Raw genomic sequence first — 14214 nt, 5'->3', positions numbered from 1 at the left:
TTCACCTATCTGGGGTTCATCTGTAGCCACAAATACCTTTCATTTTTAGTCAAATGGGTTACCTGACTCTTCTGTGCAACTCCTAACTGTTCTTGCTGTTGTGCTGCCATAGTCTTCAATTCCAGTCTCATTTCTGTTTGTATTTTTTCATTACTGCATAAAGATTTCCTTTTGAAATAATTGACATCTCTAAAAGATGTTTTAATCTGACCCAATAAAATTAGAAAGTAATAAAACCTTCTTGAATTCTGAAGAAGAGAGACGAGGTGAATAATAAGTGGCATAGAGTTAAATAATGCCAGGTAATTCTTTTTTTTTCTTTTTTTTAATGATATTACAAACGTAAAGATGATGTGATGAACAGGATTCCATGCAATGAAGAGATACAGGTGCTCAGTTCTGCAGAAGTACTAACCTGTCTGGGCCCTTACAAGAATGCCAAGTCTTTTAAGTTTAATGAGACATTTAATTCTGATTTTCAGACTATAGTCATTGATTCAAACCTGTCTGGATATGGGTATTACTGCTTTGATCAAAACTTGTTGCTCAGCGTTTCATAAAAAGCAGAGATGAACATTAAGGCAACAAATTGATTAGAGATGTCTGCAAGGAAACCACAAAGTTCAGCGGGTAGGCCTATCTCCATTAACAATCTAGAGGGTTATCTAAGGATAAACAACATGCTAATTAAAAGTGCAGATGCTGCTCAATCTCTATGTCGTAAATATCACAAATACAAACAAAGTATGTTGTTAGATAAAATTAGCAAAATGAGATTCACCTTGTAACCTACTTCCTAGTAGAGAAAAATAATACAGGTCACTAACTTTCACGGTCCTGAAGAAACCAGGAAATCAATAATAAAGGTTCTAGTGCTGTGCTAGTGAATAACAAGTTAGACATAAACTAATTGTAGCTATAGAAGCATTTTTTCTTGATGGAGGGAGATGTACATAGCACTGAAATGACCATGTCTGTGATGCAGCCTGGTGTTGGGGTGTACGGCACTGTACAAATTGCTCAGGTGACAACATAGTGATAGATATCAAATATTTCATAAGGTAGAGAGGAATTATTTGTGGTCCTAAAAGGGAATGTAATTTGGAGGAGTGAAACAGGTCAACAGAAACTCTGAGTCCATATCAGTGAAAAACCTCCTAATGGAAGAACTATATTTATACCCAGTTTGGCGAACTCAATAGTTGCAGCATCTAAAATTGGAATGGTAAAGTCTCAAACGTGCATGCTTGGTGGGACACCTCTGCACAGTCTGACTGTCCTAATGCATTTTTGTTCATCTTAACTTTAGGAATTTATGATTTGAACGACGAGAGCTGTTTGAATCAAAGTAGCTCTATCGACTTTAACTTTACCAGTGGAAACTCAACCCTTAAATTTGCAACTGAATTCTTGGATTAGCTGGAAGACGTGGATGCAGTTCCCCCGTTAGTAGTGAGTGTTCACACAGATGAACAGTTAACTGTGCATATTAGTTTTCAGAACATAATGCAAGAATAACCAGAAGATCTTCCTTCAACTGTAATCTTCTGGTTAAAATATTGTATAGATGATGATCCACTACTCCAAAGTCAGAGCACTTAACGATCAGACCCGTCTTTTCTGGAGAATACCATCTGACTATAATTTATTGAAGGGCTGTCATTTATTATGAGACACATTGATATTCTAGACAGCCACGAGAGTTTTTCTAGGAAAATGCTTTGATCACCAGTGAGGGCAACTGAAAAGTAAAAATCATATATAATACATAATACTGTAAATCTGAAGAATCTAATTTCATCTTTAATATGCAACATAAAAACCCGTCACAATATATTTATATGATGAGGAAAGGGGTAGAAAGTCAAAGCTAGGAGAATCACAGAATGTGGGAATCTTACTAAGACTTACTAAAATGGATACAATTTTAACATTGATACAATATATCTATGGGAAACCTACCATATTTCTATTTATATGTTGGATTTTATTATAACTTTATTCAAAATGCTGTTGCTAGGGATGCTTAAGTTTGTTGTAAATAAAAGACTTTCATATCCTATATCTGTTTTTAATATTGTGGGGTTTTTTAAAATGTATGATTATGTATTTCTATGTATTAAAGGTTTCCAATTTTTTGAAGAAACACTCAGGAGGAGTCCAATTGCTTGTCACAAGGAGTGAAAGTTAAATGTGACACTCAACGGCTTCGCAGCCCTCCCTTTTTGTGGGGAAGGAGCAGAGTGGGCAAAGTCCTCTAAGGCCGTTGCACTTTGGCGGTAGCTCTGTATCCAAACCAGAACTCCCCCAAACATCTAAGCACAGTCAGTACATTCCCAGCTCCTACTGCCAAGTTAAAATGAAAACGGTCTTAGTTCAGAAATGATTGAGGTGGTTTGCTCTAATCAAATTAAACCAGGCAAATGTTCTTTTCAAAGGTAACTGTCTACTCTGCAGCTGTATGCAAAATACCACATCAAATGTGAAAAAAAAAAAAAAAAAAATAGTGATAGAATTCTGTCCTTACAGTAGAGCCCTGGCTCCACAGATGAAGAGAAACAAAAGCACCAGTGCAGCTAGGAACTGCATTCACAGAAAGCTCCTAGAAATATGCTAACTTAAGAAACGGTGAACAAAGTACTGAAATTTCCAGTTTATAATTAATTGATTTCAGGCAGAAGGGAATTATCTGGCATTGTTAAACAGCAACAGACAGCTTCAGTTATTTATCATAGTGATCACACTTCAAATAGATATTAAAAGATTAGCCAAAGCTTGACATAAAAGAGAGAAAAAAAATCACATATGCTTTTCCATTCTATTTCTCACTTCCTTTCTCTGTTTCCATCGAGAACATGTAACACTCTGCACTGACTAATGTTGCAAAAGTCCAAACTCAAGAGGTTTCATTTAAACTCGGTATGATTCATCTGCACTAGAACTGAGTTTTCAGCCATTAAATATGGGAAATTCCTGCAAAGATGAATTCACATGCGAGTTATTTTTTTATTTTCTTTTACTAAGAAAAGATCAGTCACCTGTTAATGATAATCCAGGTTGATAAGCAGTAAGTGTTTGTATGAACACTTTTAAAACAGTATGGAACTTTTGGCTAAGTTTGTAAATTGTTTGCTGGGTATGTCATAGGAAATCCACCCCGGGGCAACTCTACCAATATCAGCAAATTGGCACATTCCAGTACACCCTGTATTTAGGTATTGAAAATCACCACCTGGTCCTAAAGTTATGTGGGATGCTTCTTAGGCTCAAGACCCGTCTTCTTCTAAAACCCTACAAAGACATCTAAAGGATCATAAGGAAGAGTTTCTTATTACTCATATCAAACATTCTTTTTTTCTGCCTAAAGAAATCACAACTGTGTTAGAATTTTAAGGCCTGATTTTAAAAGGATTAATTAGCAGACTGTTTCCTTGTGAACGTTTTCTGAGGATGGGACAAATTTTCAAAGGCTAAGGGTAAATAAATAAATAGGAAAATCAATACAACAATTTGGATGCAATGAGGTATTTTGAAACAGTTTGGAAATCAACAGTCACACTTCCACTCTTTGATGATCATCTCATTAAAAGCTTCCCAAATGGGGTTTCCCAAATGGAAAATGTCAAAGTACCCGATGGAAGAAAACACTCATTGGAAAATTCTAAAGTGGTTTGTTTATTAAATAGAAACGCTTTATGGTTTAAAGTAATAGCTGTTAAATAATCATCCATGCGTAATTTAAAATATTTTTCAGAATATAAGAAAAATATACGAAGAACTGATATAGGAGGACAACTTTCCTCTCTTTTGAATGCAAAAATGCAGCTAAGTTATATATGTATATGGGCACAGTTATCTTTTGAGAATTTATTAGATCATTAAGAATCAACTTATTCAGCAAAACTGGAAAACAGCTAGATTTCATACAAAGAGGAAAAAACAAATGCTCTATACGCAGCTGCAAAGTTTTGGAATGAATAGCAACTTCTATTTTATTTAGGGTTATGAAACCTCATAAAATAATTTTAAAGCTGCAAAATTAAATTTAGTCAACTAAGAGTTACTACAGAGACAACCACTCTTGATGCCAAATTCACATTACTGCTGTATCAGGATAGTTATTTATTCTGCATGTTTTATTTTAACTTTTAATAGAAAAATTCTCTAGAAATAAGGCTTCCATTAATGTAACACATAAATAAGAATCAATATCTGTGACTCATATTCTTATATATATTGTCCCTGAACTCTATTCAAAAAAGCATTTTAAAATTCAGTGCATACTCATCATCATAGCTATTTCTGTTTGATAACGCACTTACAATCCTGCTAAACTTCAAAAAATGACTTAAATCCCACCGGCTGTACCTGAGTGGCTCGCTTAGTGCTTTGCTAAGTCACAGCCACCAGCCTGCTCTCTTTCAAACACCCAGAAAGCACTTTACTTCTCCCTGCCCTGTTCCGCACTTCAGCCAGCTGTAGGTACCGTGAAGCAAACTGGTCCCAGTTAACCTACCCTGGCCCCTGTTTGCTGGGGTGGACCATCCACTCTCCTGTCCTTTACAAAGCTCGGTTTTGAATCCTGGATCCCACTCCATTAACCCAGGGGATGCTGATGCTTTGTCCAGCAGTCACAGGCTGTCACCAGCAGTGGTTGTGGCAAAATGAGTTGGTTTTCCATTCTGGGCAGGACCCAGCAAGACTAGATCTCTCCAAGAAGAGCATAGACACAACCATTCGCAGATTTAAAGAAGGAAGGCAGCACTGGACATAATCTAAAATGACTAACATTTACTCACACAAAGAGTGGAAACATGTTTTTTGTAAAAAGCTTAGATTCAGAATAAGATAAAATACTTTTTGAAGAAAGCTTGTACTCACTCCAGAAACTGAATTTCCAAAGGCTCAGAAGGCTATTCCATATTCAACCCTTCCTTCCTGACGTGCTCTTATCTTGTCCTGTTTCTGGCAGACCATGTACTCAAACTAAATCATCACATCCATTACTAATAAACAATTCATATGGACAGGAAGAATATCACTTATTTTCCCTGTACGTGCCTATTCTGTGTAGTGTAGGGTTGCAAGCAGATGATGACAGACCAGCATTCGTGTGCAGTCACTCCACAATGTCCTCTGCCAACTTAACAAACTTCTCCAAATCCCACCTACTGCCAAACCCTGTTCAGGGTTGTCCACATCATTCCCCGTTGCCCTCTTGCCATCAGAGAAGCTGTATTTCCAGGTAGGCAGTCCCTCCCTCCCTCCCCAAGACTTTTGCGGCGTTCCTCCTCGCAGTCAATGTGGGACCATCTCCCCTTCTGACCACCACCCCTCTCCAGCCTGGAAATGCCTCTCTCTTGCCAAGGTGCTTCCTGTCTTCACATCTGCCTTGAAGACCATCCTGTTTGTGTTAGACTAAAGCTGACTCTGAAGCTCGTTCAGTTTTTCCTTCCCATTACTCATCCACCTCTTCTACCTCAGCTGAGACTCATCTGCCAGATTAATCCCTTTAGCCTTGGCAAGTTTCAAGGTCAGTTTCTTCTGCTCCAGTCCATCCCTGCATTTTATTTCACTCTTTCTGGGTGCAAGACGATCCCTGTACCTAGCAATGTAGAGGTAACCATTTCTTTCTCCCCAGGGGCCTACCAGATGCTACAAGTGGTGCTCCACAAAAATAAATTGTATCGCACAATACAGCATGCTGCTGATCTGTAAGAATGAGATCACACACTAAAAGTTTAACATTAGCTTGGCAGAAAAAGGAAGTAAGGAAGGAAGCAGAATTCACTGGAGACAAACACCCCCTAAAATAGAAATGTTTCACTTGACGGGATGGAACATCTCAATGATTTTGAGAAGATCATCCTTTAAACTTATTAACAGTACAGTAATAAAGCCAGCAGCCAATATCAGCGTCACCACAAACTGGAATGAGAAACAAAATTAGCTGCTGCGTTTTGAAATGCTTTTCCTTCTGTATGTTCCCATAACATTCCAGTTTGACAAACAGAACAAAGCAAAACAACTACAAGTTCATATTGCCTCGCAAAAGGTTAGCTAGGTATTGATGAGCTGTTACAGATATGTTCCAAATGCTCTATCGGGTTAGACAGGGAATTTCAGACACTTATAAAACGACAACTTGTATCTTACTATAACGCAATTTTAAGCACCAAGCCATTATACACTTCTGGGACCTTTGAAAAGACTCAAGTGCTGGTCTTTATGTCTGGGCACATGGCAACGGGGGAGTCCGGTGCGCCCCAGCCGCTCGCCCACTCAGGTTTCCTTGCCAAGGGAATCCGCTGATGGGCTCCAAAAGTACTCAAGTGCAAAGCAAGAGATAAGAGCATGGACCACCAGACTGCAAAAGCAGGGAAAAAGCAACTTGACGGCATTGCTGTGCCACAGAGGGTGTTTTACGGCGTCGTTCATATCTCAATGCATATAAAATAACATAAAACCTCGAACACGGCATAATCGTGCAAATACTCAGTTACTGTGTTTCCCCCCCACTTATCGGTATACCAAAAAGACAGAGGAACAGAGTTACACTTCCAGCTAGGTGGATCACGCTGCTGAATCCAAGTCGATTAGCTGGGGCACCTATTCTGCAAACTAACAGGAAGGAGAGAACTAAGATTTTTAATTCCTTACTATATGGTAATGATGACCCTGAATGGCAAGATTTCTGACATTTATCTTTGAAATAATAACCCAGATTAGGCTATATTCTAATACATTCAATATAATTTTGGCCATTTTAAAACTTAAGACTCACTGACCCATGAAAATACTAAAAAAGTTAAACAAAAATATGACCCACGAAGCAAAACCATACAGCTTTGCATACTCTATTTGCTTAAGATTTAACATTATTAAAACTATTAAATAGATATATACGTTATAAAACATGCACTGCAAGAATTACAGTATTCTGTCTTGTATATCACCTTCCCAGAGTGCAAATTCGCAGTTTGATGGATGATTAACATTAGGGGGAAATTATTCATCTGATTACCAGCAGGAGAGAGATAAAATGAACTCAATATATTGCTGAATTTAGCCTTATAATCACAAGAAGAATTTTTACAGATATATTACAGCAGGGAATACTCCCAGTTTTACACACAGGAATTTCCTGAATCTAATATGTCATTTATTCCTGGCAAAGTCTGTCCTTTGTCTACATATATTTCATTTTTCCCAAACAGAACAGCACTAAGCTACATAAGCGCTGGACTGATTTTTGCCAGATTTAACTACTGTATACAGTAAAGCTTTAATAAAGCATTACATCTTATTATCTGAAAGGTGAGCTAGAGGAGCACCTTACTCATCCTACCAGTTACACAGGACATTTCAAAGCCTACAACATACCTCATGTTAGAGCAATTCACAGGAAGATTTACTCTTGAAGATTCTATTTTCTACTCTGTTTTGTGAAGATAAATAGAGTAGAGTTGGGTGTCCTGATGAAGGGGAACTCTATACAAGGGAAATGTGAACAGGAGAGGATTTTGATCACACAGCAGACATCCTTTTAACTCTATCTTCCCCATGCCTTTCTCAATACTATTTTTGACAGTTTTACAAAATTTTAGATCAGTCCACCCGGCTTTCTTCCCATTATAGCCAATAGTCCAGAGACTTCCACTACCGTCACTTTTCTGATGAAGATTAGACTTCCTTTCACTTCTGATCTTGCAGTTCTTCTTGCTTTATTCTGCAGTGGCCTTATCTAACTTCATTATCTATCATTGTAAAAGCAACTGTTCTGTGACAAATGCATCCCTTCATTGTACGGATATGGAAATGGTAGACTTGGAGAGAAGAAACGCGGAACAAAGCTCTCATAATGAGCAAGCAGTAGCATGGAAAAATATGATAAATATTTTGTTTAAAATTATTCTATGCTATTTAGACATTTCTGCTTTATGGAGAAAATTCTTTTCCATCCCCAATGCCAAGCACTGGAAATCAGTCTTTGGCTCCAAGCATTTCTCAGGATTTTAGAGGAAGGGAATCTACGACCGCTATGACAATCCTGGCCTGCAGTAGTAACGCTGGTCCCACATCACGGTTCCATGACCAACAAAGCCATGGAGCTCTACCTCTGCCTAGCAAGTATTGGGTCTTTTCCTTACCAAACTGTTCTTCACCTTCTGCACCACTTCACGGAGAGAGAGAAGCCCTGGACTGCTGAGCTCCAGCTGTCTGGAGATGCCCAGACCTACCATTTGAGTTCAGCTTGAGGTTCATCATGGTTTCATGTGACCTGTGATTTCTGCCATTGCCGTCAGCTGATGCCAGAGTACCACAGCCGAGCACCAGGCGTACACAGCTCCTCTGTTTCAAGTCTGTCTAAATTTTGACTCACAGAATGACTGTCGGTTTGCATTGAGCAACTCATGGATCACACATGCCGTTACTCAGAGGTAACAGATTCAACATTATACTTGCAGTTCTCACTTATTTCTCTCAGGCTAGTTGCCTGTAACATTCAGAAAAAAGCTAGATGTTCCCTCAAGATCAAAAAAATCTGATTTCAAATATTTGTGTTGTTATCCCAGTGCTTTGAAAATGATGTACATTTCAATCCAGTGTGTAGACAATGCATTTGACATTACTTTTTATTTAGTAGCCTGGCCATGATACCAGTTTCCAGAATGCATGCCCAAACAATGAACATTTTTGTGAGCATAATATGTTCAATAATTAAGTACAGCTAGGTCAGCTGCTTAAAATTGCAGATCGTCTTTTACAGTATTTCCTTTTCTGAGTATATTTACATAATATAAAAATAGACCTTTAATTTCGATAAATTACAAACTCTTCTACCGTATTTTATAACGGAACTGGGGCATTTAAATATTTTCAAATAGTCTTTCATTACAAGGAGATGATTTCTGCCACTTCAAAGTGCTACTTTTAGCTTCATCTGCTCTACAGATTAAAAACATGCATAACAGAGGTGAGTTTTTAAATAGCATTCCTCACGTTTTAGAAGAGATAATGTTTGAAACTACTTCTTATATTCCCCTTCCTGTTTGTAGAAAAAGGTGTGCAGCCGAGGCCACAAGCATCCTGACACATCACAGACCAATGCCTTGCGTCCAAAATGCCGCTTACGGCAAAAGGTACAGGCTTCACACCACCGCTATGAGGACTTGGAACACCCTTCCAGAGATTTTTATATTGAAACTATATTCTCATGTTGCTGGTTGAAACAGTTACTGCTTGCAGAGAATGAAATTTCATTCAAACTCATAAAAATACTTTAAGCTTCAATGTATTTATGCAATACTACGTCGAGATTGCACTGCACTTAAACCCAAGCAACACAAGCTTGCAGCTGCGTAGTCACTTCATCAAATAGCTCTTTGGAAAACAAGAATTTATATTTCCCTGATTTTTCTGAATTCAGGATTAGAAAGCTCTTAAAAAAAATCTTTTACTTCATATTGAAAGATCTCAATGGCAGAAAAATTCATAAGTACTGTTATGTTGAATTATTCCCAAACAAGGTTTACGATTTTCAAATACGTAAACGTCTAAACCTGGGCAACTAAATTCTCATTTACTGTCATAAATTACTGGGCTGGATTTCAGAGATTTTAAGAACTCTCCGTTATCTCTACTGTCAAGGAAGAACTCTGTGTGTTCCTCTGCAAACCAAGCCACTAGATTTGGTGTCAAATACAACACGTTGTCCTCACAAAGATGACTTCACTTTTGAAATTTACTAACTAAGCCTCTGGCATTACTAGGTGCCAGTCAAAATAATGGTTATTAACCAAATTGTGGATTTGCTTGATTAGCAATGGAAAAGTGTGAGCTGCAGCCTGCATCCCATTGCTCACTGCGGTGAGACCGGTGACACACACGCCATTATCAGTATTTCAGAACAGACATGCTTTGCCTATTCAGTTTAGACACAAATCAGACTGTTGTATTATTCTGCCTTGAGACGAAAAAAAAAAAAGAATTTATCTCTAGCTATTCACTTTTGTATTTTTAATATTATTCTCGGTCTCACCTTTCCTCTTGCACCTAATATAAACCCCCTCATCTTGGGCCCTAAACCGGGAGGATCACAGCTACAAGCCATTTTGAAGGTCACCTCTGGCTTCAGAGTATCTATTCCTCTAGAAGTAAAACAGGCTTGGTGTTAGTGAAGTATAAAATATTTCCCTTTTGCTATGCAATACGTGCGTACAGTAACGCAAATAACAGGAAATATTCTTGTTAATACAGCACCATCAGCCAGTTGCTGACCAGTTTCAAATCATTGCCTACCTGGGTATCTGCAAAGTGAAGCTTACTTCTTAAAGTTCACAATACAAGCAATAAAAGACGCTCCAGTTCACAATATTAATAAAAGACGCCCACAGGCTGCTGGAGGTTTCCAGCTATCAAAAAACGTAAGAGGCTATGATAGGGCCAGCCTTACCACTGAGAGAATCTCTTCAAGAACACGGGTCATTTATCTGGGGTTTATGCTACCGACATGACAGAAAGGACATCCTGGGGCCATTGCCACCATTTTGCAAGCAAGGCCTGACATCAGTACTGTTGCACTCCTGGTAGTACGATCATCAGCACGCAGCGAAATTAGTGTCAGTCAAACCGTATTTGACCGTAAGGCTGCAGGCAAAACTTAAAGTCTTAAGGTGTTACTTCTCTTTAACACGATAATCTGCAACTCTCTATAAAAGCATCTAAAAAGGTGGAACGCACGTTCCACTACTGCTCTCATAATCTTTGCCATTTCGATAACGAATAAAGCTGCTAAAAATCAGCTGCAGTTGGTAGGACTAATACCTGAGACAAAACCAGGGAGACGTTGGGTTTTTTTGTTCTCCCTTATGCCTGAGGAAATAGTGTATATATGGCTCCTTGCCCATGCACACAAACACTTAAGTCACACACCTATGCCTCTGGAGATGGGTGTTTGTGTGTGTGGGAGGCAATGCACAGGGATGAGGTGAGGTCTGGCAGGCACCACCATGGCCTGCTGAAACCTCAAACCACACTTCATGTACACGGTTTAGTGCTCACTTCATCCACAAACCCAAACTGGTGTCCAGTCCATTTATGTACCCAAATTCTTGCTCACCCAATTCATGTACTAAAACCAGGACACTCCCCCCCCCCCCCGATCGGGACGCCTGCCCCGCTTCCTCACCTGACCACGTTGGGGTGCTCGAACGTCTCCAGGTGCCTCAAAACCGCCACCTCTCGGATGGTGGAGAGTGGCATCCCCTCCTCGCTGGTCTGCACCCGTACCCGCTTCAGTGCGACAAAGCGACCTCCGTTCTTCAAGTCTCGGGCTTTGAACACCTTCCCATAGGCTCCTTCCCCGATCTCAGCCACACATTCATACTGCTGGTCAGCCAGGTTTGTGCTGTCCTTATCCATGCTGGCGCTGCTCCTCTCCCTCCCGTGCTCCAAGTGCCTCTGGACACCTCTTCGTCTCGCTTGCTTTCTGAAAACTAGTACTTTGCTCGCGTTGCAGACACGCCACGCACTTGGTACCTCTGCCAGAGGGGCAGTAGGAAGCTCTTGCCCTCCTGTTCCCGTTCCTCTTCTGTACAGGCCCCAATGTGCCTCCTCTTTTGGCCACCGGGAATTATCATACAGTCTTTGGGAGCATTGTCTGTGTAAAGTCAATTAGATCTGGAGGACAAACCAAGCAAGAGAAGTGAGTTTAGTTTATTTTGTTACTTTGCATTGTTTAAAAACAGAGAAAATTAAGCTAATGTGGTAGATAGCTAAATGCAAAGCAAAAACGTGGTGCAAAGGAAGACGTGAACCACCAGGGTGACACATGTATCAATGTCCCAGCATGCCTGACACAACACTACGTAGTTATCATGGTCTGCACAGAAGGCTACAACACACAGCTACAGAGCAACCACGTGCAGTGGGATTCTACTGAGCAACGGGCTGAATACGACAACCTTGTGAGACATGGATGATGGGGATGGCAGAGCTAACTACGCATGTGTGAGAGGAACTTATGTCCAGGAGCTTGTGGCAGGATTGCAGGACTCAAACGTTTCTTCAATGCACGTGGTGGAGTCTTGGAAATATATCCCACGCTACATTACTGTTACTTATTTGTAAATGATAGCACTTGGAGGTTTCAGCCTTGGTCTGCTCTCCCCTGTGCTAAGCCCTGCACGAACACATCGCAAGAGACAAGTTCCTGCCTCAAAGCGCCTGTGGGGAGGAGAACTATGTACATACTTAAATGACGATAATACTATGTTACTGAGCATTGTGTGCTAGAGGTAGATTCAGAAATGTACACTGTAGCAAACTTATGAACATGCAAGGGTTTTGGCTGCGGATACTGCTACCACTGGATGTGTGATGGGCAGTTCCTTGCAGAACGGTGTGATGAAAGACGGTCTTCAGGAACAGCATGCTCGGCTGTGTAGTGCGTGAGGCTGGAAGGCAGAAGTGCTTCCTTCTGCATCCAGTTTCATCCACACTTTCTGCAGGACTGTGGGCAAATCCTCTCCCCTCACAAAGCTCCACATCAATCCTCTCATTTCCCCCTGCCCCCTTCAAAATAACGATACGGGGACCTCCGGGGCTGTAACCTTCTCCTACGCTGCATTTTTACCGTGCTAGGATTAAAGAGCCCCAGATAGCTCAGTCGGGGATCCCCTAACTTGAATCCCCGCATAAAGCCAGAGGTATTTTGCACATTTATGCTGATCTGACACCTCAGCTGCAGCTGAAAAGAGGAGCAATCTGAAGGAAACCTGTGCCCTCTGCTCATCGCCCTTCCCCGCCTGCAGCCAGACGCACCACCCTGCCCCACTGACTTCGGCTGCCACCGCCAGAGCTGCCACCGCGCCGCCCCCTGCACCAGGCAACCCCGCGCCCCCCGCACCTCCGCGCCCGCACCGAGCGCGCCCCGCCCGCGCCTCGTCCCCGCCGCCGCGGGGGGACACCTGCCCCGGAGCCCCACGGCCGGGCCGCCCGCGCTCCGCACCGCTCCCCGCGCCCCGCACGGCACCGCGGCGCCGCGGAGGGCGCCCCCCGGCGGCGGGCAGCGGCGCCGCGCGTGTGCGTGGCCGCGGGGGCGGCGGGCCTGCCTCGGTGCGGCCGCTGCGCCCTGTGGAAAGTTACCGCTCGCCCTCCCCGGGCACGGCGGGATACCGGGGGCGCCCCCCCGACCACCAATCCCCCGCCTCGGCACCCAGCTCCCCTCCGCGGGCGGAGGGTGGCGGCGGGGGACACGCGAGGAACGGCGTCCCCCCGCTTCCTCTCAGGGGACGGAGGGGGGGGGGGCCCGGCTCGGCTGCTCGGCAGGACGCTGAGGAGACCCCCCCCGGCGGCTCCCCGGGAGGGCAGCCCCCTCCCCCGCGGCCCCCTCCCCTGCCACCGACACGGGGGGCGCCCCCACGCCGACGCCGGGAGGGTGAGGGTGGTGGTGCGAGCTGCCCCCGGCCCCGGCCGCCGAAGGGACGTGTCCGCCGTGCCGTCCGCGGGGGTGGGGGTGCGCGGCGTGGGCTCCCCGGCGGCGGCGTGTGGGCCACGCCGCTGGGCCGGGTGCGCGGAGCACATGGGCGCCCCGCGTTACCTGGTGCGCGCCACGGCCGCCTCCACCGCCACCAGATCCCCAAATAATCCTCAGCCCCGGGGGGGGTGGGGGGGGAAGGGGGGGTAGTGGTGGTGGTGAGGGGGTGTCGGGGAGGGAGGGGGTGAGTCCTCCCCTAAAACAAACCTCCCATTGAGCGAGGCGGGGTGGAGAGCCGGCCCGGGGTCTGCCCCTTCACATGGCGATGTCTCCGGCAGGTCCCGGCAGCGGCCGCCCGGGCCACACAGGTAGCTGCTGCTCCGCGGCTCGGCCGCCCTCGGCTCGCATCCTCCTGCCGCCGCCGCCGCCGGGCTGCACCTTGGCGCAGAAGGCAGCTCGCACTCGTCCCCCCCAGCCCGCTCCTCCCGCCCCCACCCTGCCCGGGGAAAATGAAAACGCGAAATAAAAATCGCGGCCGACGGCCCCCGGGGAGCTGCAGCGCCGCGACCGCAGCCCGGGCCGGCCGCAGCCCGCCGGTGCGGGGCTCGGGCACCGGCCCTCGGCGCTGCCGCTGCTCCGCCGCGGCGCCCGGCGCTGCCTCCCCTCGCTCGCTCCCTCGGCCTCTGTTCAGCCTGGGAGCAGCAGCAGCTTGCTGCCTTTTTTTTTTTTTCTCC

At 43.9% G+C, this 14214-nt stretch overlaps 1 protein-coding gene across 3 annotated transcripts in view; it reads right to left on the bottom strand.

Annotated features, from left to right (window-relative positions):
• CDK6 (cyclin dependent kinase 6) overlaps positions 1-13945 on the bottom strand; it is a 139524-nt gene extending 125579 nt beyond the window's left edge. The window contains exons 1-2 of one of the 3 annotated variants that reach the window (XM_054190841.1): positions 13748-13945; positions 11192-11682 (exon numbers count right to left, since the gene is read on the bottom strand). In XM_054190841.1, the coding sequence (XP_054046816.1) occupies positions 11192-11424 (233 nt within the window). In that variant the 5' untranslated portion in view covers positions 11425-11682; positions 13748-13945. Of the gene's footprint in view, positions 1-11191; positions 12835-13603; positions 13639-13747 lie in introns of those variants that run through there. The other 2 variants (XM_054190843.1, XM_054190842.1) reach the window with 2 other exon arrangements.
• Positions 13946-14214: the final 269 nt, after the last annotated feature.

Source organism: Rissa tridactyla, chromosome 2 (genome assembly GCF_028500815.1).
Source record: "Rissa tridactyla isolate bRisTri1 chromosome 2, bRisTri1.patW.cur.20221130, whole genome shotgun sequence".
NCBI classification, from domain to species: Eukaryota; Metazoa; Chordata; class Aves; order Charadriiformes; family Laridae; genus Rissa; species Rissa tridactyla.
The sequence above is the reverse complement of the archived record's forward strand: the minus strand, read 5'-3'. Positions and strand labels throughout refer to the sequence as shown.